Source organism: Labeo rohita, chromosome 8, assembly GCF_022985175.1.
Source record: "Labeo rohita strain BAU-BD-2019 chromosome 8, IGBB_LRoh.1.0, whole genome shotgun sequence".
NCBI classification, from domain to species: domain Eukaryota; kingdom Metazoa; phylum Chordata; class Actinopteri; order Cypriniformes; family Cyprinidae; genus Labeo; species Labeo rohita.
The window spans coordinates 30,569,910-30,597,241 of NC_066876.1; the positions used below are offsets into that span (position 1 = coordinate 30,569,910).

Here is a 27,332-nt window from a genome sequence, read left to right on the forward strand (position 1 = left end):
CTTGTGTTCCAGTGCAAATATCTAAACATCCTTAAATCAAGATACATTTACTGGAGATGCAACATGCAGATATATGAAGTCTTATTTTCTGACAAATTTAATGAAATTGAGAACAAATATGTGACCCTGGAGCACAAAACCAGTCTTAAGTAGCATGGGTATATTTCAAAAATATCAGTTTTCCTTTTATGCCAATAATCATTAGGATATTATGATCATGTTCCATTAGGATATTTTGTAAATATATCAAAGCTTAATTTTTGATTAGTAATATGCATTGTTAAGAACTTCATTTGGACAACTTTAAAGACACTTTTCTCAATATGTTGATTTTTTTGCACCCTCAGATTCCAGATTTTCAAATATTTTCTTGGCCAAATATTGTCATAACATAGCATCAGTGTTGGGGAGTAACTAGTTACATGTAACGGAATTACGTAATTTAATTACAAAATAAATGTAATTGTAATTAGTTACAGTTACTGAGAAAAAATATGTAATTAAATTACAGTTACTTTAGAAAAATGCCAGTGATTACAAAGGGGATTACATCTGAATTTTTTCACACACCCACCCCCACTTACAGATTTAATTGACTTCTTTCATAAATTGCATTGACTGCTCTAAAATGAGACACGAATGTTTCAGGAGTTTAGGACACAGAATAAGACACATGCTTATTCGATAACTGTTTATTTCCTATTTGCGTTTATGCATAAACTCTATTTTTTTAAGATTGTTTTTTCCAAGGCATTGTTAGATGCTAGTGTTTTCTGTCATAACTATGCAAACATTTGATTTCAAACCCAGTATCATAGCTATTAAACTATTTCTTGTTAAGATGTTATTTATGTTATGATCTTGTTATGACATATAGCGCAACTGCACTCATGGTGACCCGAGTTCGATTCCCGTCTCGAGGTCCTTTGCCACTCCCCTCTCTCCTCCCAGCTTTTCTTGTGTAAGAAAACTGGTATGACTGCACTGTATTCCTAAAATGTCTAATTTGAACTTGCGGTTTGCTAGCAACTGATTTCTTCATGGAAGCTTTGCATTCAAATATTTCAACTCAGATCAGTGTTTCGTGTCTAATAATTTTGACACGAAACATCTAAATAATCTATCAAGCAGCTGTGTAATGAGTGAGACAATGTACATTCAGCCTGTTGTTATTACAAAATAAAGATGTATATTATCCCTTACTTATTATAATCTTCATTCAAGTGATAAAGGATTTTAAAAGTCTGACAGTAATCAGTGTTGAGTGCTACTGTAAGGTTAACTCTGCCTGGTTTAAATGTTTCCAAAATGATTAACAGTTGAAAATATTAGAAATTTAGAAAAGTAATCAAAAAGTAATTAAAAGTAATAAGTTGCATTACTTTAATAAAGTAATTGAAAAGTTACACTACTTATTACATTTCCAAAGTAACCTTCCCAACACTGCATAGCATAACAAACCATACATCAAAGGAAAGCTTATTTATTCAGCTTTCAGATACAAGATCTCAATTTAAAAAAAATGACTCTTATGACTGGTTTTGTGGTCCAAGGTCACATATGTTTCACTGAGGAATGAAAACCTGTTTTCCCCTTCGAGTTATGTTGGTTTTTCTGAATGTCAATGTAATCATTATCTAGTTCTTTGTTTTTGTGGACAGTAAACAAAATACTACAGTAATTATGGTATGTGGGCGGAAACTATGGTTGCCAATGGGACTTCTGCGAATCAATTTCTAAACATCGTTTCTGTTATATTGCTGTTTTTGACAGTGTTTAACTACACTTTCGTATTTCATCACATAAACACATTTACTCCAGTGTGAATGTAGTGAACGTCGTTGAGCGCGGTTGACGTGTCGACGAGCTGACGTCACGCATCACGTGCCCGAGCGCTAGGAAGTGACTGTATCTGTAAACGAAAAGAAACGATGAGTGCAATAATCCCAGAGACACAGAGGTAAAACACATCTATTTACTTCGGTCACACTGTATTTATGCGGAATTTATACTCTAAATTGAATGTGAATGTGTCTGACAGAGATGCTCGATTAACACACTGATGATCAGCTGTCATTACAGTCACTAATCAATAACTGTAACGGACTCTTCATCTCATTTATGTGTGTATATTCTGTCAGTCGTGATGATCTGCTGTATCTGTTCTCTCTTCTGTCTAATCTGCAGCATTAAAGAAGCCGTGATTCACATCAACTCCATCGACAGCAGCAAGTTCTCCAAACTCCTGTCTCGGATTCTGCAGAAGCTTCACCTGAAGGTCTCTGTCACACCTGCAGCAGTAATAATACGTCACGTGTGTGTGCGTGTGTGTGTGTGAGTGAGTGATGCTGATGCTGATGCTGTGTTTGTCAGGAGGAGCGCTCCTTCAGTGAGGAGGAGGAGGAGAAGCTCCAGAGCGCTTTATCTCTGGAGAAACAGACTCTTCATCTGCTGCTGGAAACCCTGTCCTTCATCCTCGAGCAGGTCCAGACTTTACTCGTCCTTCACTTATGAAGTGTCCGCATCCACCAGACACATACGACATAGTATTTTCCACTTTTAAATACTTTCAAGCTCCGCTTTATCACGTTCACTGACATATTACTTCTTTCAGGGTCATAAAAGTGCTTGAATTAGACGTTTTGAAATGTTAAGTACTGGAAAACAGCCATGACCATACACAAATGTAGTATACATACATTTCCACATCCATATGTGAAATATACTGTCATATTAAATAATAATTTATATGAAACCTATTCGAAATTGTCATATATAAACATATATATCTGGCCCATAAGAAAATATAAAAGACTATTAATTACAAAAGCATATATAAACATACAGATTTTTGTATATATGTTGTTTTAACAAAGTTAGTAAAATATATATTGCTGTCATATGTGGTTGCTACATATAATACCATATCAAAAAAACAAAAATATTATTATACTCACATACTACATATATTTTATTGTGTATATTTGTTAAAACTTATATTTTCATCTACACAGAGAATGTGAAAATTATATATGTGACCTTGGATCACAAAACCAGTCGTAAGGGTCATTTTTGCAAAATTGAGATTTATACATAATATGAAAGCTGAATAAATAAGCTTTTCATTAATGTACAGTTTGTTAGGATAGGACAATATTTGGCCGAGATACAACAATTTAAAAAGTATTGAGAAAATCACCTTTAAAGTTCTTAAATAATGTTCTTAACAATGTATATTACTAATCAAAAATTAAGTTTTCATACATTTACAGTAGGAATTTTACAAAATATCTTAATGGATCTTTACTCAATTTCCTAATGATTTTTGCCATAAAAGAAAAATCAATAATTTTGACCCATACAATGTATTTTTGGCTATTGCTACAAATAAACCCCAGTGATATAAGACTGGTTCTGTGGTCCAAAACTGGTCATAAGTAGCACGGGTATATTTGTAGCAATAGCCAGCAATACATTGTATGGGTCAAGATTTTTCTTTTATGCCAAAAATCATTAGGATATTAAGTAAAGATCATGTTTCATGAAGATATTTTGTACATTTTCTACTCTAAATATATCAAAGCTTAATTTTTGATTAGTAATATGCATTGCTAAGAACTTAATTTGGACAACTTTAAAGGTGATTTCCTCAAGTTTTAAATTTTAAAATTATTATTTTTTCATTTATTTATTTATTTTTGCTCCTTCAGATTCCAGATTTTCAAATAGTTGTATCTCAACCAAATATTGTCCTATCCTAACAAACCATACGTTAATGGAAAGCTTATTTATTAGGTGACGTATAAATATCAGTTTCAAAAAATTGACCCTTATGACTGGTTTTGTGGTCCAGGGTCACATACGGCCTTATAGGTGACATATGGCAACATCACTCTTGATATAGGCAAAATATGTCATATATCACATTTCCGAATGGGTGTTTATGAAGAGATATTTGAAAAGTGCTTGAATTATTGAAAGAAAATAATTCTTAAGTCTTAAATTTTTCAATATTTTTTCAAGCTTTTTAAAAACCAACAGAATGCATAATTATATTTAATATTTCAGGAAAGCTCCTAATAGAGAATACAAATTGAAACAGATCTTTTAAATCTGCCACAGACTGCACCACTTAGACATGGCAAGCTAAATAAAATCCTGCTGAATGCTTGCAAAAGTACTACTGTTCAATTAGAAGAAAATTAAATGATTTTTATTCTTCTGTTGTATTGTCTTTGAATAAGAATCGTATAAATATAAATTCTTATATTACAAGAATGACCCCATGTTACCATCAAGTGTGAAAACTGTTTAGAATTCACTGAATTCAATGATGAACTGCCTTTAACTGAAATCTGAGTGTGTACTGTTGTCATTTTGCATTATTGGCACACTATTTCTGTATTTACTACTGCAAAGCTGCTTTGACATAATCTGTATTGTTAAAAGTGCCATATAAGTAAAGCTGACTTGACTAGAATTTGTTAAGAATACGTGATCAAACATAAAAATCAGAGGTTTTCTAACATGTCCTGTTGTTGCAGGCTGTGTATCACAATGTCAAACCACCGTCTCTCAAACAGCAGCTGGAGAACATCAGCGTTGAGTCTGAGAAAGCTGAAGTGTTCAGTCAGGTTTGGGCTTCAGCCGGTCCGGATGTGGTGGAGAAGATCCGACACGGGATATTTGCCCCTAAAAAAGTGAGTTCACGCTCGCTTATAGATGTTTACATGAATCTGAGGTTTTACCAATATCTCTGTGCAATCTGAACCTGGAAAAACATTCTAAAGAGTTTTAGCATTTGCTATTCAATCCCTCATTAATGACAAATCTGATACAGAAGCATTTCTGGTTCCCAAAGAACCTTTCAGTAAACTGTTCCCTTTGTGTAAATAACATTTTACTAATCTAAAGAACCTTCTGTGTAATGTAAAGGTTCTTCCCTAAACCATTGATTCCAATAAAGAAGTTTTATTTTGAAGAGTGTAGATGTGAACAGTGGAGTCTGACTCATGAACAAACGACTCTCTAAATGATTCCTTGTAATGAATCTGTCAATGTGAGTTGGACTAATGACTCTACACTCCTTAAAAATGTTGTTTTTCGCAGTGATTCCGTAAAAGAACTATTTTTGGTTCCCAAAAGAACCTTTCAGTGATCAGTTCTTAAAGGAACCATTTTTTCTTAGTGTGAAAATTATTTTTTCATAATCTTTTGAGCATTTGAATGGTTTCCATGGATGTTAAAGGTTCTTCAAGTCCAGTAGAACCCAATAAAGATGCTTTCTTATTAGGAGTCTATGAGGACCATCTGAAGAGTTATTTTTGATTTCATAATATTAATGTCTGTTATAATCTGTAAGTGCTGGTGATTTAGATCAGACTGTTTGAGCTCATGATGTAGTTGATTGTGTTCTGTCTGAGTGTTTCTCCTGTATATTCTAGCTGGATCATGTGGGTTGGCAGCTCAACCTGCAGATGGCCTCGTCGACTCGGAGCAAACTGAAAGAGCCGCACGCCGTCCTCAATCTGGGGCTCCGGACGGAAGACGACACCGAGGTAAACGCACATCAATCTCTGTGTCGCTGTCAGATCAAACCACAACCCCATCAGATTCTGTAGATCAGACACAAAGCAGAACCTCATGCATTTGAGTGTTTTCTGTGTGAACGGAGAAGTGTTTCTCCTCTCAGTGAAGGAGAGGACGGGCGGAGCGACGAGTGGAGCTGCAGTTCAGATGTTGTTCAGATGGTGGCGCTGTGGCTGCACGTACAGAGCGACGGGCCGCGTGTGTGTTCTTCAGACGCAGATCAGAGGTCTAAAGCTCTGCAGTCAGTCTGTAGGCGAGTTCAAGGCTTCTGCTGAACTCATGCTGAGCCAACGACAGAGACGTTCAGACGCAAAAGACTAAATGTGAAGAACAAAAATCAAACATTATCAGTGTTGAGCTTGATGCTTGATGCACAAAACCTTAAATAGCACGGGTATATTTGTGGCAATAGCCAGCAATACATTATATGGGTCAAAATGATAATTTTTTCTTTTATGCCAAAAATCATTAGGATATTAAGAAAAGATCACGTTCTATGAAAATATTTTGTAAATTTCCTACCGTAAATATATCAAAACTTAATTTTTGATTAGTAATATATATCAAATGCAAAGCTTATTTATTCAGCTTTCAGATGATGCATAAATCCCACTTTCATAAATTTGACCCTTATGACTGGTTTTGTGGTCCAGGGTCACATTTACTAGTCAGGATAATATCAAATCAAATTCAGATCAAATGTTATTTATAATGCACAATAAAGACACAGGAGTTGACCGCTCTGCTGCAAACCATACTAAAACATAGGGCATAATTGTCGATTATTCCCTTGAAATTTAAAAATAAAAACAATGAGGAAAAATAACCTGATAAGATAACCTGTAGGAAAAATACACACACTCTTTCCCACACACACACCTTAAGAAAGCAAAATAATGTAATTGGATTTTTTTTTTATTTGTGACTTTGAACGATAACGTAATTGTGGCATCTGTAATGGTAATCACGATTAGAAATTTGATTAATTGTGCAGCCCTACTAAAACATTAATATAGATAAAAAGTGTATTTACACTGTATAGACTTCAAAACAGTAATAGGAAATAACAATGCAGTATTACCTCAATAGATTATTTTCTGTTTGGCACTAAGGTCCTCATAAGTTCAACTGCTTTTGTACATAATCTGAATATAGATGCATATGATGCATTAGAATTTTCTACAGATTTATAAGTAGCTTTGAATAAAAGCATCTGCTGAATGCATGAATGTAAATGCAAAAGACGCATTATGGTGACATTCAGAGACTCTAATATTGCATCATATGAAGGCTGATTTGAATCAGCGGTGTTGAAATGCAGGTTGTTTCTGTGTGTGGCATTGAGCTGCTGATGTGTGTGAGATAATCATGTGATTCTGCTGTGAACTCTTGACGTTTGTGTGTTTGTTTCTGCATTCGTCACGCTGTGCTCTGTTCTCTGCCTGGGTTTGTTTGCTGTGATGAATGCTTGCATTAATGCCGTAGAAAGAAGCAAACATTACGAATGGCTGTGTTTCCCCGTCCTGAAGATCTGTCTGTCGCTCATCCACGTCACGACGCTGCTCTGATGAGACGGAGGCTCTGGCGTGAATCTAAATGTCATGAATCTGTGCTTTATATGCTCTTTATTCCATGTTCAGAGCAGCAGGCGTTCTTCATTTGTTTTTCTGGGTTTGCTCACGGAGGAGCGGAAACTCTTTGTTGAATCCTCGCTAGTGATGCGGCGACCTCATTCTCCGTCAGCAGCAGATAAAGACAGTAATTAAACATCTCGTTTGACTGCTGGGCTCATTTCCTGTCAGAAGTGCTCGCATTCGCACAGAAACTCTCATGAAAGTTCCTCGGCGAGATTTCCGACCCTTGTGTTATATATCTCAATGTCTTCTGGGATTTTATCGTTAATGTAATTAGATGATATTTTGCTGAGTGTGGTTTTGCGCTGGATTCGGTCTGTTCTGGACTGATGACTCAAAGCTTTTCATATTCTTCATATTCTGTGCCAGAAATTAACTTTTCCATTAAGGGGCGACATTTGCCCCCTTAAAATGATCTCCGGGGGCATTTCTACCTTGATGAGGCCAACATTTTCCAACCCTGTTAGATATATGGATCATCTTTTATATCACTTTCTTACATTTAATCAATAAATTCAATTAGAATAAGAAGACACTATAGGCTGTTACCGATCAAATGAAATCGGTGTCAGTAAAATCCATGTTTGCTCTGCAGAAGAAGTACAGAAGCTGCATTTAATGAAGTTACACTTTAAACTGTAAATACAAATGTATAAATGAGATGAATGCTCTTAAAGTAATATTTTGAATATTGAAATATGAAATTATATTTTTAAAAAATGAAATGATACTTACAAATATGAAACTATGAGACATAGGACTGGTTTCACAGACAGGGCTTAGATTAAGCCAGGATTAGGCCATGGTTCAAGTTTTTAGTTAAAGGGACACTGCTCTGGAACAGTTTGCTACTTGAACTGAAAATGCAAACGGAGTTGAACATTTTTCTGAAAAATATGAAAAAAATGGTTCAAACAAAAAAAGGTTTGTGAACAATCATGTAATGTTATTCTGCATTGTTCCTGTTAAATAAACAACTAAATAAAATAAAATAAAATAAGATTAGCTTTTATAAACGTGCCTTAGAATAAACCATTACTTTTGACAAATCAATAGCAGTGATGTTTTAAGATCATTTCATTGCAAGTTTCTTTCGTTTGAAACAGTTCAGACGTGCATTTTAGTCTGGGACTAGGTTTAGTCTTAACGAGCGAGTCATTGAGTCATTTACTCAAACGATTCATTAAAACAGTTGATTTATTTAGGAACAAGGCAAGTGACTCAGTAATTCAGTGATTCTTTTCAGTGAATGTTTGATTTATTGATTTATTCAAAAAAGTGTATTCGCTTACTGTGTAATATTTTGTTTGGAACTGGTTGTTTTGCTAAATAGAGCAAAAACAGACAATATTAAAAGACAGTGTATCTATGAAATAGATGTTTTTTACATATCTTTAATATCTTTTCACACAAAATTCATGCAATTCTAAAAACAAAATACTTTTTTTCACTTACTTCAGTTAATAAAACTAGCTAAGTCAGTAGTAGTACTAACAATGTTGTGTAAACATGACTGAAGATGCAAAAAGAGGAACAGATGAACTGAATCAATTTCATTTTGAACTGAGTCAAAGTCATTTACGCTGGAACCACTCTGGTGGACTCAAACTTGTGACTTCGATCATTTACTTCAAGCGATTCACTAGCAAGAAATAAATAAAATAAAACAGATCAAATTAAAAGAGACAATTATTTGTGAATTTCGACATTGCTTGTATTTATTTTAAAAAGCACGTATTGATGGGTGGAACTGAGTTTTCTTTGAATCTCCAAATCAGTTAAACCATTGCGTTGCAAAATGATTTACTGTTTCGAAATGCTTTAATTGGATTGTGAATCATTTGATTCAGATCATGACCTCAGATTGCATATTGAGAATCATTTGATTTAGATGGGGACTTCGCAGCGGGTTCACCAATCATTTAATTTAGATTGGAACTTCGCATGTCACGAATCATTTGATTCTGATTGGAACTTCGAAGCAGGTTCGCAAATCATTTGATTCAGACTAGGACTTTAGAGCGTGGATCATGAATCATTTGTTTCAGATTGTTCAGATTTATACATCATCTAAGCTGAATAAATAAGCTTTCCATTGGTGTATGGTTTGTTAAGATAGGACAATATTTGAAAAAATTTGGAATCTGAGGGTGCAAAAAAATCTAAATCTAAAAGTCCAAATGACATTCTTAGCAATGCATATTACTAATCAGAAATTAAGTTTTGATATATTTACAGCAGGAAATTTACAAAATATCTTCATGGAACACAATCTTTACTTAATATCCTAATGATTTTTATCATTTTATCAAAAAAAATCAATAATTTTGCCCTATGCAATGTATTGTTGGCTATTGCTACAAATATACCCGTGCTACTTAAGACTGGTTTTGTGCTCCAGGGTCATTTATAGAAAGACACAAACTCATACAGGGGCATTTTTTAAATTTCAGGTCATTCTAGCTGCATTCTGCTAGGAAAGTGTGAACCCAAATGAAGTGTAAACTATCAAGATGTTTTTTTGCAGAGTAAGTGACGTCATAATGTCCGATTCCACACAACAATTACAATTACGTCACTATTGCAGGCGATACTCCTGCTCACGGATGATCCACGGGGCCTCCAGGGGCCCATGGCATTGTGTGCCGCTTTATCCGTGTGTTTACCGTGGTAGAGAGAGCAGCAGAGCGTGATGTCACATCTTTGTCTGTCTTTTGAGTGAATCTGGCCGGAGTTCAGCGTGTGGGGCCGTGTTAGGAACAGCCGCATTCCTGTGCGAATTAAACCTCTTTCTGTTCATCACGTGTGTGTGTGTGTGTGTCATATTAATGTTGATCTTACTGTGGTTTGATTTGTGAAGGCGTGTGAATGTGTTAATCACCAACGAAAACTCTTCTGATGCTCACACACATGATGCAGGCGGTGGTTGGGTGTGTTTGAGCTCTTGTGTCTGTTAATCCACTGGATTCAGAGCAACTGTAAAGAGCTGAGTGCTTTGTGTGTGTGTGTGTACTCATCAGGATGGACGAGGCCTCTCGCATTCACATGCCGGAGGCGTCTTGAAGGGCGTCTAGGTGACCGTCCAGAGGAGACTGTGAGACTCTCTGTGTCTTTCTCGTTCTGTTACAGTAATTCTAGTGTGTTGCTCTTTAATTACGGCACCATCTTGTTTGTAATGAGCTTTTATAAAGAGCCGTTCACACACAACGGCATTCCACTGCACTACTTTCCCATTGTTTTTCTTTTATGTAAACATGCAATAGATGGATGTTTGTCCACTATTGCAGCTTCTCGTGCTTGACATGCTGTTCCAGAAGTTCAGCTTTTAAGAAACATTTTTCAAAGCATAAACACATTCTGTGTGAACCAAAGTCACTTGTATTTTATATCATCCACTTATAATGTGAAAGAACTTTCATTGATCGGCTGAAAATGAACTCAGGAGTGGTTTGGTTGTGGTCAGAAAGCAATCCGACCCAGCTGATCGATGAACCGAGCTGTATCATAATTCACAATGGGAAATGTGGTATTTAAAGAGATCGTTTATCCAAAAATGAAACATCACTTATTCACCCTCAATTAGTTTCAAACCTGTAGGATTTTCTCTCTTCTGCTGAACACAAAAGACAATATTTTGAAGAATGTGGGGAACAAAACAATTTCTGGTCTCCACTGATGTAAATAGTGTTTTTTTCTATACCATGCAAATCAATGGTGCCCAACACATTTTGGGGTGAACTATGGCTTTAATAAGCAGCAGGGTCCCTGGCTCAAATATTTGATTTTGCTAATATTTTTTCTTAGGAATGCAGTTGTTTTGACAGAAGGAAACGAGATACATCTCTAGTTTCAACATTATTTGTTCTTCAGACGTTCCTATTTAAAAGAAAAGAAGTTTCGTATTTTTGCAAACTTTTCCACATTTAGTTTTTGACCACTGAAAGTGTGTCTGTTTTAACGTTTTACTACTGGAGCCATATTGAAATTTTAATATCTCTGGAACCGAATCTCATAGGGCCTTAAAAATAAAGATGCCAAAAGGAAATGTTGTTAAGACCCAATATCTAAAAGGGCATTCAGATATCTTTAATACTTCTTGAGTTACAGGCATGCAAACTTTGGAGTAAAAACTTGAAAAAAGTGCTGTTTCCCCATTTTTAAATGGTCACTGTTGGCACGTAAGTCGTACTAACACACCTGCCAATCTCTGTGTAAAAATAAACTTTCTAAAGTAATTTTACCCCTGTCTAACTTGACTCTGACTCAGGTAAAAATTGCCCTTTTGACCTTCCTCAGTAAATATTCATCCATGACATTTAATATTTTGGTTTTCATCACTGTATGTGTCTGTCTTTCCTCAGAAAAAAATATAAGCAAAATCAAAAAATTGAGCCAGGGAAGTTTTTAAAATTTGGTTGATTTGACACGGAATGAACCAGCAGTGTCTGATTCTGTAAACACATCATGAACTGATTAGTCCACAGAACACGTTCACACAGCAGCTGATGTTTTAAAGCACAGTGAACTCTTGCTTTAGAAGATCAAGGAAAGAAAAATACATATTTTTATGTCTAGTGAAAGCGGTTTGGTGGTAAATGGTGATGTTGTTGAGCATTTTTTTACTCTCCATCAGCATCATGATTTCCGACCGTGTTTGTGTTCCTCATGTTAGATTTGAGTGTTTGACATTGTGAAGCATCACATCTCATCAGACACTCCTGTGTCGCTGTCATACACAATCATGTCTCTTTCTCTCTTAAACTCTTTCCGAGGAGTTTGCTGGAGAAACGGAGCGTCTTTCAGATGTGAATGAACCTGCGCTCATCATCTCCTCTAATCATGAACGTCACGTCTGTTCATTAGAGCTGCTCGAGTTCACAGCTGAAGTTTAGAACACCCGACGTGTTTGAGAGTAAAGGTGCGTGTCTCGGCGACGCTCACGTTTGAGTCGAGGTGAATTATAGATGGAAGCAGCGCTTGTGTGTCACTCTTCAGCATTGCATCCTGGGAAAAAGAGCTTCTCAGTTCATCTGCTTCGCCTGCGGTGATGCTCTGAGCGTCTAATACAGGAGATCCCCTCTAAAATCACATCAGAAATGGAGGCTTTGCGTTTCTCGTTTCTGGCCTGGAACAGAGTTTTGCTGTCGCTTGATGTTTTAAAATGATGAAGAGGGGTTTTGTGTTGTTGTTGTTTTTCTGTTCTAACCCATCAGTCATGATAATCCAGATCACAGTGATCTTCTGTAACAGTAACAAGATGATTCCTCTGAGTGTGAATGAGGTTTCAGCTTTGAATCGCGGCTGTGCGAATGTAGGATAAACCAAGTTTAACTGGTACCGGAGGCCTCAAAGTCTATAACCCAGATGAAGAATCCTGCTGTTTATTCCTTTCTGTGTTGCTTTTCATCAGCTTTCAGGCAAATGTGCTTCTCTCATCAGCAGCGCCCGCTGAGCTCCATCAATTATTAAAGCGCATCTGAATGTTTCGCTGGAGCTGTTTACCTGTTTATGCAGCCAGAAACGTGCGTCTTATATAATTCAACCCATCAGGGACGTTTGGCAGTCTGTGGATCTATTCTTAGCTCTGTGAGGTCCATAAATTAATCTTCAATGTGATGTTGAGTCCTGATATCAGTCCTGCAATTTAGCGTGAGGAGCTCCAGTTCATCTGCTTGTGATCGCACATTAACCCTGACGTAACAAATAATAGTTAGACAAATAAATAATAGAACAGTATAGACAAAATGTAAAACAAAAGTTTGCATATGTGTTTATGTTTTGTATCTTCTTTGGCTTTTTATGGCCCATCTGCTGCAGATGCTGATATATACGCTGCCGCTCAAAAGTTTGGGATCAGTAAGACTAAGTAATGTTTTTAAAGAAGTCTCTTCTGCTCATCAAGGCTGCATTTATTTGATCAAAATACAGGAAAAAAACAGTAATACTGCAAAATGTGATTACAATATAAAATAATGGTTTTTATTTGAATATACTTTAAAATATAATTTATTCCTGTGATGCAAAGCTGAATTTTCATCAGCTGTTACTCCAATCTTAAGTGTCACATGATCCTTCAGAAATCTTTCTAATATGCTGATTTATTATTAGAATGATCAGTGTTGGAAACAAATATTTTTTTTGGAACCTGTAATACTTTTTTTTCAGGATTCTTTGATGAATAACAGGTTTTAAAGAACAGTATTTATTCAAATATAAATCTTTTCTAACAATGTAAATCTATGTTATCACTTTTTATTCATTTAACACATCCTTGGTGAATAAAAATATTAATTTATTTTCAAATAAAAGAAAGAATAAAAATTTACTGATCCTGTTTATTGTTAGAAAACCTTTCTATTTTAAATAAATGCTGTTCTTTTTAACCTTTTACTAATCAGAGAATCCTGAAAAAAATCAAAGGTTTCAAAAAAAATATTAAGCAGCACAACTTGATAATAAATCAACATATTAGAATGATTTTTGATCACGTGACACTGAAGACTGGAGTAAAGATGCTGAAAATTCAACTTTAATTACAGATATAAATTAATTTTTAATGTATATTAATACGGAAGAACATTGTTTTAAATCGTAATAATATTTCTGTATTTTTTTCTGTATTTTTGATCAAACGAACACGACCTTGATGAGCATAAGAAATGTCTTTAAAAATCTTACTGATCCCAAACTTTTGAGCAGCAGTTTATATGATGAAATTGTTAAACCAATGAAATCTTTATAACAGTAGAGCAGATACTGACATAAAATGATGTAAGTATCAGTGTTCACTCTATATTTCCAAGAATATGTCTTAGTAAGATGAGATTGAAGTGATCCAAACATATAATGCAATGCAATCCAGTGATGATTGAGAGATGAACAAATAAACGTTCCTCAAAAGATGTGAGATGTTTTAGAGGCTTGTGAAGATCATTCCTCCACTGAGGAACAATGAAAGTAAAGCTTCTGGAAACAAATGTTTCTCAAAAAATCCTGATGATCAGATTTGAGACTAAAAAATGATTCATGGAGAATCAAGTAAAGCCAACCTGCTTCAGTCCAGTAAGTGTTCATCTGAATGATTCACACTGACCAGTTTCCCATTGTCACACGCCGGCGGTGCTGCAGTCGCTCGTACCGTGAGCCTTGTGTCAGAAACTTATCTGAACATCAGACGCAGTAAACGGCATGATGTGTGTTTCCTCCTGAGACGAGCTGAAGATGTCCCGTCCCTCCTGAGGACGCGCTCATTACAGTCTCACTCACGTTAGATATAGGCCAGAGGAGAAACAGTCGAGCCTTATTAGAGCCGAGAGCCAGCGCTTCGTCAGCCGCTCGTATGCTAATGACAGTCATAGACGTGTGTTTTAATAAGGGTGCGGCACGGCATTATGGGAATCATCTGGAGTTTGGCTAACGAGTCCTGTTATTCTGTGAGTCAGTAAACTATTTTAACTCTGCTGCTCGCTTGGTGGATTTATTATAGTGAAATGAGCATACTGCATTTTAGTTTGATAATGCTTTTAATTGAATGTTTTGAATTTTTGGGGGATTTTGTAGTATTAAAGGGGTCATCGGATGCTAAGTTCGCTTTTACATGTTATTTGAACATTAATGTGTGTTGGCAGTGTATGTACAAATCTATCCTATAATGATAAAAATCCATGCAGTTGGTTTTTAATTAATCTGTAAAAATAATATTTCCTTTTTCAAATCGAGCCATTCTCAGATGCCTGTCGTTGTGGCATCACACCCACAGAGGCTGCTCCCACCATAGTTGATTGACATGAGCGTTTTACCTCAGATCAGCTGTAACAGTCCGCCCTCTTTGTTTCGATGCCGGAGCAGGGATGTAAGTTAGACAAGAATATCTCCGATTGAGCGATTGAGGTGTTGTGTTGCTGGATGTAATAATGAACGTAGTGGTCGTCATTTACTCCCGACATCTGAGGATGCAGTGGATTACGTTTGTTTGTGAAGGGAATGCACCTCCCGATCTACATATATCTGTTTATGTTCGCGCGAATCATTCATGATCCACCTTCACTTACAGCAGAAGTGAGTATAAGGGTTTTCTTAATGAATCTTTGATGATCCATGTATCCATACCTGTTAACCACTTAGCACAGAGCACAGATGTAAGCTTGTCTCTTTTTGCTGAAGTAAAAAAAAAGTTAAAGGTAAAGTTATAGAAATTTAAACTTATTGTAATGAAAAATGCATAAAACATTATTTTCTAAAGTGTACATGAAAGTGTACATTTTCAAAACATGTTTTATACTCTAATACTGCATGAAAGCATCAAAGCATCAAAGCTAAACAAGCCGTGTTCCAAATTTGAGATTGATATTGCAAATAATTTAGTTTGGCTGCAGTACCAAACTTTTCCACTAGTTGAAATTCGCTTTCTATTGACTAATTCCGTGTTTGCAAATAGTGATGATGTGTTTTTGTGGCCGGAGGTTATCTGGTTGCAGAAAATTCTGATTCTGATTCTGAAAATGACGGTTTTCAAGTGGCAGTCTATGGAGCCATGAAATTAAAGAATCAAAATAGGTAAATTTGAGTTTGTATTTCAGAATTTAGATTTTATTTTCACAATTTCAAGATTAAATCTCACAATTCTGATGAGAAAAACCAATGCATCATTCTCTCTTTTCCCTTCGGCTCTGGCTTTTTTCCCTGAGAATTGACAGACTCGCTATTGTTGAGTTAAAACGAGTTATAAAGTCCAAACTAGGAGATTTAAAATTGCAGGAGAAATAAAATTGCATTTGCGAGAAAAAGGCAGAATTGTGAGATAATTATAGTAATAGGTTTAAGGGGAGACACTGCGGGCAAAAGAGATTTTTTTAAGATTTTGGGCTTTTTGTTTTTTTTCAGACTAGTGGAAAGAAAACATCCAAAAGACACTGTTAAGTATTTCTGTTATAGCACTTTATCTATTTGTGTAAATAGATTTCAATTACAATACATATTTTAATTTTTTTTTTCTCCTACACTGAGCCATACATCTCCACTTCAGCAGCACTTACACACACCACACTTTACATTTTTATTCCTGTCTATATCCTGAAGGTTTTTACAGAGGGATTTGTTCATATACATAATATGCTTGATTATATACAAGATTTTATTCCCCCAAAAAATGTGAAAATATATTGTTTTCTGTTTGTTCTAAGTATTTTCTTAAATATGGAGTGACAAAAATTAGATACCCAAAACTACTCAATATGTAAAAAAAAAAAAAATTCAAACAAGAATTTTGAAACTGACTTCATCCAGTGTTTAGTTTTTTGTACTAGAAATTTTTAGAATTTCATTAAATAATGGCTCGTTTGCATATTTAAACCTAACATTTTAGAAAACTTGTAATACAAAAAAAGTTTGCAATTATCAGTGTAATCAATCAAGTGGGTAGGTAAGGTGATAGCTATTAGTTAATTTTTTTTTTTACCCTATTCACCTGCAGCGTCTCGCCTTAAATATTACGTCATGCTGTAACTCAGTGCATCCCATACAAACAGCATATGTGAAAATTATGTAGACATATTGTTTAAATCAAATTAATGCTTTTAAGTAGAGCAATCATAGCAGTTTTAATCCATAATCTGTCTGTTTAAATGTCTGCGTTAACTTAAAATGGCATCTTTGACAATTTTTTTTTACAAGTTTTGTACCATTCTGATGACTATCAAATTCTAACACCGTATTTTTCAGTCAAAAATGACTTGAGTGGCACCAGAGGGTTAATTTAGGGTTGAATTGTGTGAAACAGTGCTGTTTTATACTCAATACATGAAGAGTGCTGAATGACACTCAGTTCAGTTTGTCAGTAATAGAAACTTCACATTTGGCAAACATGCTCAAATACAGATTCAGTTCAGAACGATCAGGTTTTCTGAGCAGTTCTTCTGTGAATTACATAAATATCAGCCCACATCAGTTGTGCTTTTTCTCCAGATGTTTTTCTCTTGGTTTGACGTGAAAATGATAAAACAGTAAAGCGGCAGCACTGAGCATGTGCGGGCGGATCGTTTCCCGTTAAATGAGAAGCAGACGGTCACGGCCGGACGAGTTGAGCTGTGATGTGGCGAGATTGAAGTCATGAACGAATCACTCTAAAAAGAGTCGTGTGAGGATCTGTATGTGTTTTAATGAGACGACCACAATGCATCTGTGCTTCGACTGAACTTTAAAGGGAGTTCTGGTATTTGAGCCTTAATTTCAGTCAGAAACATTATTTAGCACAAAAGATTTGTGTCTCGCCCTCATGGCCTTCAGAAAGAGATTTGAGCCTGAAAATGAAGCTGATTTCAAGGGTTTTAACTCACCATTGTGGTTTTTCACCCTTTTAATCACCGCTTTTATTGCTTTTTGTGAAGTTCATTTAAAAATAGTTCTAATCAGGGCTATTATAGTTAATTAAAACCATAGAAACATTTTAGTTTTTTTTTTTTTTTATAAAATAAACCTTAAGTGAAATAAAATAAAATATACGTTTTATTTCAGATAGTTGCCAAAGCAACATTTTTCATTTAGGTTTTTTATTTTATACATTATTAATTTATTTTCAGTTGCAATTCGAATTTTTCAGAATTTAATGCTGTTGAATTGCGTCAAACATTAAGAAATGATTACATTTTTTAACAATCTGTTTATTGAGATGTATCAAAATATATAACGATGTAATACAAAAATCTTTTTATATGAAAAAACAGTAATAAACAAAAAAACAAAAAACAAAACCAAAAAAGTAGAAATTATTAAAATTAAGGAAAAGATTGTTTAATAAAATAAACTGAAATAAAAATTAAAAACTACAAACGTAAAGAAAAAGTAACTAAAGTGACAAACATTAAATAACTAAATATTAACTTAAGATAAAAATTGAAAAATGTAAAAATAAAACTAATTAGAAATAATACAATGAAAATATTAAATAAATATAAAATAAAATATAATATCTCAAATGATTGTAAAATAACACTGGTTTTAATAGTTCACTAGTTACAGCGGGGTGGAAAATTTCCAGAATTCTTGGACACTTCAGGATTTTTTGGGAAATTTTTGTAAAGTTTTGTAAAGTTGCAACAGCTGGCTTTGATTCCTTGTTTTCTACACAATAAATTTGCATTTTTTACAAGCAGTTATTTATTGAATGATCAATTAAACTCATATGAATGAAAGCTGAATGTGGTTGAACTGGTTTCAGATGTCACGTATTTTAGCAGTGTTTTCCCAGCAGCGTCTCTCAGATCAGAGTTTTGATGTGTTGAAGCATTTCTGGAGGAGGACGAGGAGGCCTCACATCCGTTTGTCAAGGTAAAGCCTCTGAAAGACGCCTCTGTACGAGAGCGGGACAATCGCGGCGTTCATGCGCTCGCCCGCGTACTGTACGGCGGCGCAGTGGGACGAGCGTGTGAAAATCCGCTTTGGCCCCGTTCCATTCATCCCGCTTTAGGGACACAAGAACCTCAATAGAACAATGAGGCTTTTTCCCCTCGACGGCTCACAAACAAAACAGCCGCGTGAATCCAGAGCGCTCTGACAGTCATGTCAACCTGACGCTCTGTGCTCTTATTTAGCCAAAACAGAGGATGTGGGTTATTCTAATACAGGAAGCGCGGTCCGTCCCGCTCGCCGCATCTTTACTAAACAAATGAGAGAGAGACGAGAGTGTTTCCCTCAACGGCCGCTACAACTCATCTGTAAAAACTCAGGCAGGAGTTTACATCAGGCTCCAAGAATGGATCCAGTCCTTCGAGCAGAAGCCTTTAGATCAGGAACAAATGTCACTGAATAAAAGATTATTCAGATGTTTTTTTAACCAGAGGAACCAAAAAAAAACCCTTTAAAACCTTTATTTTTAAGAGTTTTCCCTTTAAAAATTCACAACGCTTGTGCTTGTTCTAATGTTAATAAATTTGGAATATCCTAAATGCATAAAACATACGCAGATCATCTTCATATAAGGGTTTTGTCACTCTCAGCAAACGCATGACGCTCTATGCCGCGTGTCATCCTTAAAACCAGTTCAAACACCTTTAATACAGACCGGATTACTGAGCTCTCATTATCCAGCTCTACATGCACGCATCATCTTTATGCAGAGAAACCTCACAGCTTAAACTGTATTCTTAAAGTCACCACCAAAATCACCAAATTGACAGTTCTTAGAGTTGTGTAGAATATTGCATATTTACCATGCATGATTTATAAGTGCATGTCATTATAAATGAATGTGCCCTCATAATCTTTAATCAAAATATCTTCCCTCTTGCATCAGCTTCTCTGTTCTCTGATGATGTGTTGACTGGCATGAAGTGGGACAATAACCTGTCACTCACATGAGATCCACCAATAGAGACGGGGCGCATTGGTGGGAAAACAATCCAACACTCTTCATTGACTTTGTATTGCAGGAAGCTGCCTCCTTGTCATTTCTGACTTGAAACAAAAAACAGAACAATGTCTAAAAGCTGCTATGTGACAAGGTTTACAGTAAACAAGCTAAAAAACACAGAACTACGTTTTTATAAGCTGTCGACCCAAAAAACGAGCGTTTAAGGACACAGATAGTCAGGGTATTTCACGTTGGGCCATTAAGTTAGATAATTTCTCCAGCAAAAGAAAGGTAAGGAAAAGGAGCACTGACATAGACTGATAAAATTTAGTTTCTCAATATATCTCCTTCTCTCAGGTTTACATAGGGTGGTGAAATAATCCTTTGAAATGGATAAAAACAATGATTATTTCCTCTCACGATTAAGTTTTCCTCCAGCGGGCATAGTTCTGAGTAACATGACACGTTGAGCTCTACTTTTGTCATTAAACGCTCGTTTTTTTTGGGTTGACAGCTTATGAAAATGTGTTTTTAGCTTGTTTACTGTAGATCTTGTCACCTTGCTTTTAGACATTGTTTTGTTTTTTGTTATAAGTCAGAAATGACAAGGAGGCAGCTTCCTGCAATACAAAGTCAATGAAAAGCGCTGGATTGTTTCCCCCCACCAGTGGCCGTGGTTTTCAGATTATGACGTGTGTCGCTCTGTCTCTATAGTGAACTATAACCATTTAAAGATGCAGATGGTTCCTGATAGACAAAATCAAGTCTCATCCTACATTTTTTCTGTTTAGTTGCTGTTTTAGGGAAGAAAAGACAGTTGCAACTTCTGACTTTCAGGTCCGCTCACATTTACTGCTGTTCGTCGTCATTTGGCAGGTGAAAACGAGTCATTCTAATAAGAATCTGAGCAATCTGGACTTTGCATGTCGATTTTTTTGATAATGTTCCAGTTGGTGACTTGAATTCATCACAATGAACAATAGAAAGCTGCTCGCTGAAAGTGTCATCACTGCATTACTGACAAGAGACTGCAGACCTTTATGGGCAGCAAAATTTAGCTGAAATATTACTGTTGTGACCACACATTTACTCTTTAATCATATATGTAAAAAATGACAAAATATGTAAAATGATCTCTGTAGAAAACATAACCTAAACACATTTATAAAGTCACCCAGAGACTGCGATGTTTGCATATGTGTGGTTTCAGTTGTTCCCGTGATTTAGAATTTGAGACACAGTTCCATGCTTTGCTTTCCCACAGTTAGTGATGTGAGTATCTTTCTCTGTGGAGACTGAATCACATGAACTGTCAGATTATTCTGGAGAATTTGACCTCTCAGAGAGCCGCGGTACACACAATATGAACTTTTTGTGCTCTACAAACAGTCTCAGATAAGGGGTTTGAATCATGTGATTCAGTGAATCAATGAGTCTGTTTTAAAGATGATGTTTCTCTCTCAGACGTGTCGTGTCTCCAGTCGTGAGCAGCGTATTGTTCGGTGATTGTGTGATTCTCAGGGTTCCTGTGAGTTTCCATCATCACTGACGGCGCTCGTTTCCGTGGCAACCGTTAACCGTGACTCCTGCAGGAGAACTAGTGATCACTAATCTGACCTACTAACCCGTGGTAGAAGCAGCTGATACTACGGTATCACCACAGTAGATTATTACTAGTATTGAGCATCAGTACAGATTACTCAGAACAGACTCGTTTCTTGATGAACATGTGCTGCTTTTAGGAAACCATCAATTTCAATGTTCTTGAATTCCATCAGTTGTAAAGGTTTTTTGGAAGCTAAATGAAATCGGATGAGTTTGTGGTTGTTTTTTTTTTTTTTTTTTTTTTTTTTTTTTTTTTTTTTTTTTTTTTTTGTGGTTTGTGTCTTAACCGAATCAAGCAAATTGCATTCAGGAAATGAAATCAGGTCATTCTGTTTCGAGAGGCCTCCAGCTTTGTTTTTGATCATTTTTTGTCTACACTGTAAAAAAATACGTAAAATTTACGGTTAAAAGATGTCAGCTGTGGTTGCCAGAATTTTACTGTAAAAAATACAGTAGCAATGTTATAGGTTTTACAATTTTAAGTTAAATTTATATTTAAATGCTGTAATATTTTTAACTGATATAATGTCAATATGCCAACCTATTGAAGTACTGAAATCTGTTTTGTCCCCTAGTAGTACACTGATAACCACCAAAAGCAGGTGGTGATGAGCAAAATCACATGATGAACCGAAGCTCATCACAAGCAGATTTTTAATATATAGAACATATACAGTATAGAAGGTGCACAGTGTCATTCACACAAACACTAAACACCATCATGGAAACACACATGAAATAATGCAATAAACATTCATTTATAATATTAAATGTAACATACAGCCCTAATGTACAAAACTGATAAGGAAAAAAAAAAATCTAATTTCAAATGTAACACAGGGCATTCTGGGAATATCAACTTGAGTTATTCACAGTAAATTTTACATTCTTTCTTTACTTCCAAAAATGGTAAACTATCGTAAATTGTAAAATGTTTTTCACCATATTTAGTAGGGGAACTTATCATTAACCATTTGACTGGTTTTTACTCTAGCATTTTTACAGCCTTTTATTATTAAATTCACAGTCATTTTTTACAGTATAGTGAAAGAAATACATGAATGAAGAAGAAAGCCAGAATATTAAATGTCATGAATGAATGTCATGATGTACCATTGAAAATGTGTGCAAATTACTCCTGGAAATGAAACACAGGGCCTTAAAAATAGAGATGTCAAAAGAAAAGTTTGTTGAGAACCAAAATCTAAAAGGATATTACGATTTCTTCAATACTTGAGTTACAGCAATGCAAAGAGCAAAGCTCAAAAAGCAAAAGTGCTTTTTTTCCATTTCTGAACTGTCACTACTGGCATATAATACAACACAGATTGCTAAAGCCAACAGATTTTACTAAAAGAGCTACCAGTCTCTGTGCAGAAATAACATCATGATGCTGCCATCTTTCTGAGGTCATTTTTATTCCTCCTGTAATTTGTCTCTAAATCTCAGGTGAAAATTGTCATTTTGACCCCCTTCTACAAACTAATGGACTTACTCAGTGAATATACATCTGTGACATTTCATACTTGTCACCCTGGACCACAAAACCATAAGTGTCAGTTTTTTGAAATTGAGATTTATACATCATCTGAAAGCTGAATAAATAAGTATGGTTTGTTAGGATAGGACAATAATTGGCTAAGATACAACTATTTGAAAATCTGGAGTCTGAGGGTACAAAAAAAAAAAAAAATCAAATATTGAGACAGTCACCTTTAAAGTTGTCCAAATGAAGTTCTTAGCAATGCATATTACCAGTCATTAAGTTTACATATATTTACGGTAGGAAATTTACAAAATATCCTCATGGAACATGATCTTTACTTAATATCCTAATGATTTTTGGCATAAAAGAAAAATTGATCATTTTGACCCATACAATGTATTGTTGGCTGTTGCTACAAATATACCTGTGCTACTTATGAGGGCTCCAGGGTCACATTTTGGCTTTCATCATGATGTATGTCTGACTTTCTTCAGAAAAAATATGAACAAAATCAGTAATTTGAGCTGGGGGTGTTTCTGAAATGAGGTTGTTTTGACGACGAATGATACAATAGACAAACTGAAGTGAGGTCAGATCAGATTTCATCTTCATCTGCCATATGCTGAGAATTTCTTCATAAAGAGCTTTAGAGCTAAAAATACTCTGGTGCTGCTGCTTTTCAGCTGTTTTACGTTTGTTTTGAACGTCGTTTGCATCTGATCCGGAGAGATTTATTGTGCCGCAGCTTTAGCTCTGTTTGTGCGCTTTTACCGTATTTTACCGTGTTGTTCGCTGGATTTTACTGAGGTCAGCGATGGAAATGCAGGCGGTGTTTGTGTGAAGTGCTTTTCTGTGTCGATCTCTGAATCAGCATCAGACATCAATGTTTCATTTCAAAACACTTTCGTTTGCTGAATGTGTGTGTGTCGTCGGAGTCAGTGATCGTCCCCAGAGCTGTGATTTCTACCGTCAGCTCTGAAAGCATGCAGGAGCCATTAGCGTTAGCCTAGATATGTCAAAACACTTACTGAAACTGAGGCTGGAATTAACCCTTGATTCCTGACACACATTCACACATTCCCTTGTGCATGAACACACACACACACACACACACTATGATCTGTGATCATATTTAAGCTGTATTTCCCAGCAATCATCAAACTAGAGTTCGTTTTCTCTGCGTTTGTTCGTGTGACGGCCGTATTACGCTTTTGTCCTACATATTAGCCGCATCTCCAGCGGCTCTGCTAAAGATAACGTTTCCCCTTTTACTCTTAATTATGGATGATAATGTTGTGTCTAATTAATGTCCTCTCCGTTAATGCGTCGTGACGCGCTCCTGCCCGCAGAGACTTCGGCCTCCTTCAGACAAGCGTGTTTCTCCTCAGCAATGTGACACGCATCTTCTGCTCCATCTTCATCAGGACGTTTCTCATGTTCTGAGTCCAGTCACATTTATAGAGTACAGACTGTTTCATAGCAGCTTCATAGAGATAAACAGAAAAATAACAGTGTCAATGCTGTACAATTCATCAGTTATAGAGACAAAGTTTCAGCTGTAAAGCAGCTCAACAGACAGTAGTGTCATTATTCAGATCAAAGTTGCAAATTTACTCAAGACATTTGCGAATAAGCACCATTTCCATCCAACAAGTCAAAGAGAACAAAATCATCACTTATTGATAAACTGGCACTAAGAATACTGAATATAATAATTTCCTTGCGATTCAGAGAGAGCAGACGAAACAATACATGCGGTGATTGCTTTCGGAGGCGGATGTCAGCTGTTTGGGAACGCAGTCTTGTAAGACAGTTCTTTGAGGCAGTTATAGAAAAATACTTGGATGGCAGACTTTGCTCAGGCATCTTAGAATGACCATAACAACATACAATGAGATCAGTCTGCTAGTTAGTCAACTTATCCCGTCCCATAATGAGGTCACATAACTTTTTGGTGTTTGTGGAGGAATTAATATGCAATTATTCGCATTAACCCTTTTTCACACAATTCCAAAACCATCGCAAGCGAGCATAAAAACGTTTTTGCAAAATACCCTTATTTAATTCCAAACGTAAAACATAATTCCAAGTTTAATTCTTAACTATAAAGCAACTCTACAGAAGACAGAAGTCTCATATTTAAGATCAAGTTTGGATTAAATTCAGTTCATTAACAATCAGGGTTGCAAAATTCATCAATTCTTCAATTTTTAATTTGAAATTCAATTTCAGTTGTAAAGCAGGTCTACAGAAGACGTTATTGCCATTATTCAGATCGATTCAGTTTGAATCAGATTCAGCTCACTTTAATAGCAGTCGTTGTAAAATTCATTTTAAAACAAATTTGATTCTTTGATTCTTAATTTGTAATTAAATTCTTAACTGTAAAACAGCTCTATAGAAGATATAATTTAGTGTCATAATTCAGATCAATTCAGTTCAGTAACTGTCAATTTTGTAATAATAAATGTAACCGGTCTTAAGTAGCACAGGTATATTTGTAGCAATAGTCAAAATTGCTCGATTTTTCTTTTATGCCAAAAATCGTTATGATATTAAGTAAAGATCATGTTGCATGAAGATATTTCGTAAATTTCTAACTGTAAATATATCAAAACTTAATTTTTGATTAATAATATGAATTGCTAAAAACTTCATTTGGACAACTTTAAAAGCGATTTTCTCAGTATTTTGATTTTTTTGCACCCTCAGATTCCAGATTTTATTGTCCTATCCTAACAAACCATACGTCAATGAAAAGGTTATTTATATATTATTTTTATTCAGCTTTTTAAATCTCAATTTTGAAAAACTGACCCTTATGACTGGTTTTATGGTCCAGGATCACAAATATGAATACCACAGATGTAAATTTACTAAGTCCATTATTTTGTATAAGGGGGTCAAAATTACAACTTTTAACCTGAGATTCAGAGCCAAATTACAGGAGGATTACAGCCTTCAGATGATGTATAAATCTCAGTTTCAAAAAATTGACCCTTATGACTGGTTTTGTGGTCCAGGGTCACAAATGTCAATTCTTAATATGAAAATCAGTTTCAGCTGTTACTCAGAGTGATTATTCAGATCAGTTCAGTTCTCATAATGTCAGTTTGATAATATTTCAGAATGTTTCTCGTCATTTTTTACACGGGCTGAAACATTTATTTCTCACTGTGTCAGTTTCTTCTTTAGTGGATTTGTTTGAGAGCAAACACTGCTCTGCTGTTCAAGTGTTTTATTCCAGAGTGTGTTATTGATATTTTATTGATATGATCATGAAACTTTCACAAGCGGGTCACGCATGCACTTACAGTGTCTGAGGAGAGTGATTTCCACCGGACAGACGTGTGCTAATAATTGATGACATGCTTTTATCGCCGTTTCTTCTTCTGTTTCAGCATTTGCAGGACGTGTTTGTGGAGTTCAACCATCAGGATCTGCTGGACTTCTACAATCAGGTCAGATCGAACGCCTCATGACTCCTGATCTTCAGTGTGTTCAGACGCTTATTTTTCTCTGTTTGTCTTACAGATGGAGATGATTCAGACACAGCTGGACTCGCTCAGCTGATACAGCGTCCTTCTGCCGCCCCACGATTCCTCTGGTGACGTCGGCGTCAGCAGCTGTTTGGTGTCTGTGGTTGTTTGTGGATTTGTATGTTTCAGACTGAAGCTCTGGAGTGTTTGGTGTGAAGCGCTGATGCTGACGTGTTAATGAACGCCGTCGAGATCCTTCAGACAGAAACTGGAGCTCCGTCACACGTCTGATGATGTTTCATTAAAGATGTTTTTGATCTGAAGGTCCAGCGTCTGTATTCATGACTTAATTGCCTTCTGAAGCTTTTCTCAGGGTTTCTGAAGATAAATTTAAGACTTTTTAAGACCAGGTAAAGAAAATTTAAGGAATGAATTAAAAATAAAAAACCATACCTCAGTATGGTCTCTGAATGTAAATGTCTTGTATTTTCAAACACTTTAAAGAAAATACAACTTCCAACCGATCTCCATTACTTTATTATTAATTTTACAAAATAATAGTTCAAGGTTTGACCATCTCTGCTCCCAAATACTAAAATATGGCAATAACTTATCTTGTCTTACAGTACAAATACCTAACCAATCTGTAATTTACTTAAGATAGGAAATAACTTGCTTCATGGGAAAATTGATCAAAAGCAAGAGAAACAAGAAACAAGAACAAATTTTCTGCCAGTGGACTGTTCTTGTTTTGAACATACTGTAAACTTCATTCTGATCAATTTTTCGTAAAACAAGACTTCATATCTGAGGTAAATGTATCTTGATTTAAGGATGTTTAGACCCTATTGTAATTGTTAAAATGGTCACGAATGAGCGATTTCCATGTAAAACTGATTGTGTAGACCAAACCGTAAACCGTAGAGACTTGAAACTTGAAGGGATGGTAGTACTCACACTGCCTACAACGTCACCAATTCTCGCCCCAATCAGCCTGATGGGGGCGCTACAGCGATTCAAAGTATGAAATCGCTCATAACTCCTAAACCATCAGTCACAGACTCAAGTGTCTTATGTTGTTGGACAAAACCTGGTGGACTTGAGCCTGGTGGACTTTTCGCATTTTTTGCAAAAGTTATGCAAACTAGTCCTAAGTTTTTTGCACACTCAGAACCAAACCAGTGCAGGAAGAT

General features: G+C 35.7%; 1 protein-coding gene across 2 annotated transcripts; it reads left to right on the forward strand.

The window, feature by feature from the left end:
- Positions 1 to 1,819: 1,819 nt before the first annotated feature.
- On the forward strand, positions 1,820 to 26,462 carry commd10 (COMM domain containing 10). Of its 2 annotated transcripts, none has more exons than XM_051118090.1 (7): positions 1,820 to 1,960; positions 2,188 to 2,278; positions 2,374 to 2,484; positions 4,545 to 4,700; positions 5,445 to 5,558; positions 26,062 to 26,121; positions 26,195 to 26,462. In XM_051118090.1, the coding sequence occupies exons 1-7, from the start codon at positions 1,932 to 1,934 to the stop codon at positions 26,231 to 26,233; spliced, it is 600 nt and encodes a 199-aa protein (XP_050974047.1). In that variant the 5' UTR covers positions 1,820 to 1,931; the 3' UTR covers positions 26,234 to 26,462. The 2 variants fall into 2 exon arrangements, with proteins under 2 accessions (XP_050974047.1, XP_050974048.1); XM_051118091.1 differs by having other exon boundaries at positions 4,584 to 4,700.
- Positions 26,463 to 27,332: the final 870 nt, after the last annotated feature.

Excerpts from the sequence above, each read along its gene's own strand:
- commd10 (XM_051118090.1), top strand. The coding sequence starts at position 1,932 with ATGAGTGCAATAATCCCAGAGACACAGAG. Across the intron at positions 1,961-2,187 it reads ATAATCCCAGAGACACAGAG|CATTAAAGAAGCCGTGATTC; the intron begins GTAAAACACATC and ends TCTAATCTGCAG. Across the intron at positions 2,485-4,544 it reads TGTCCTTCATCCTCGAGCAG|GCTGTGTATCACAATGTCAA; the intron begins GTCCAGACTTTA and ends CTGTTGTTGCAG.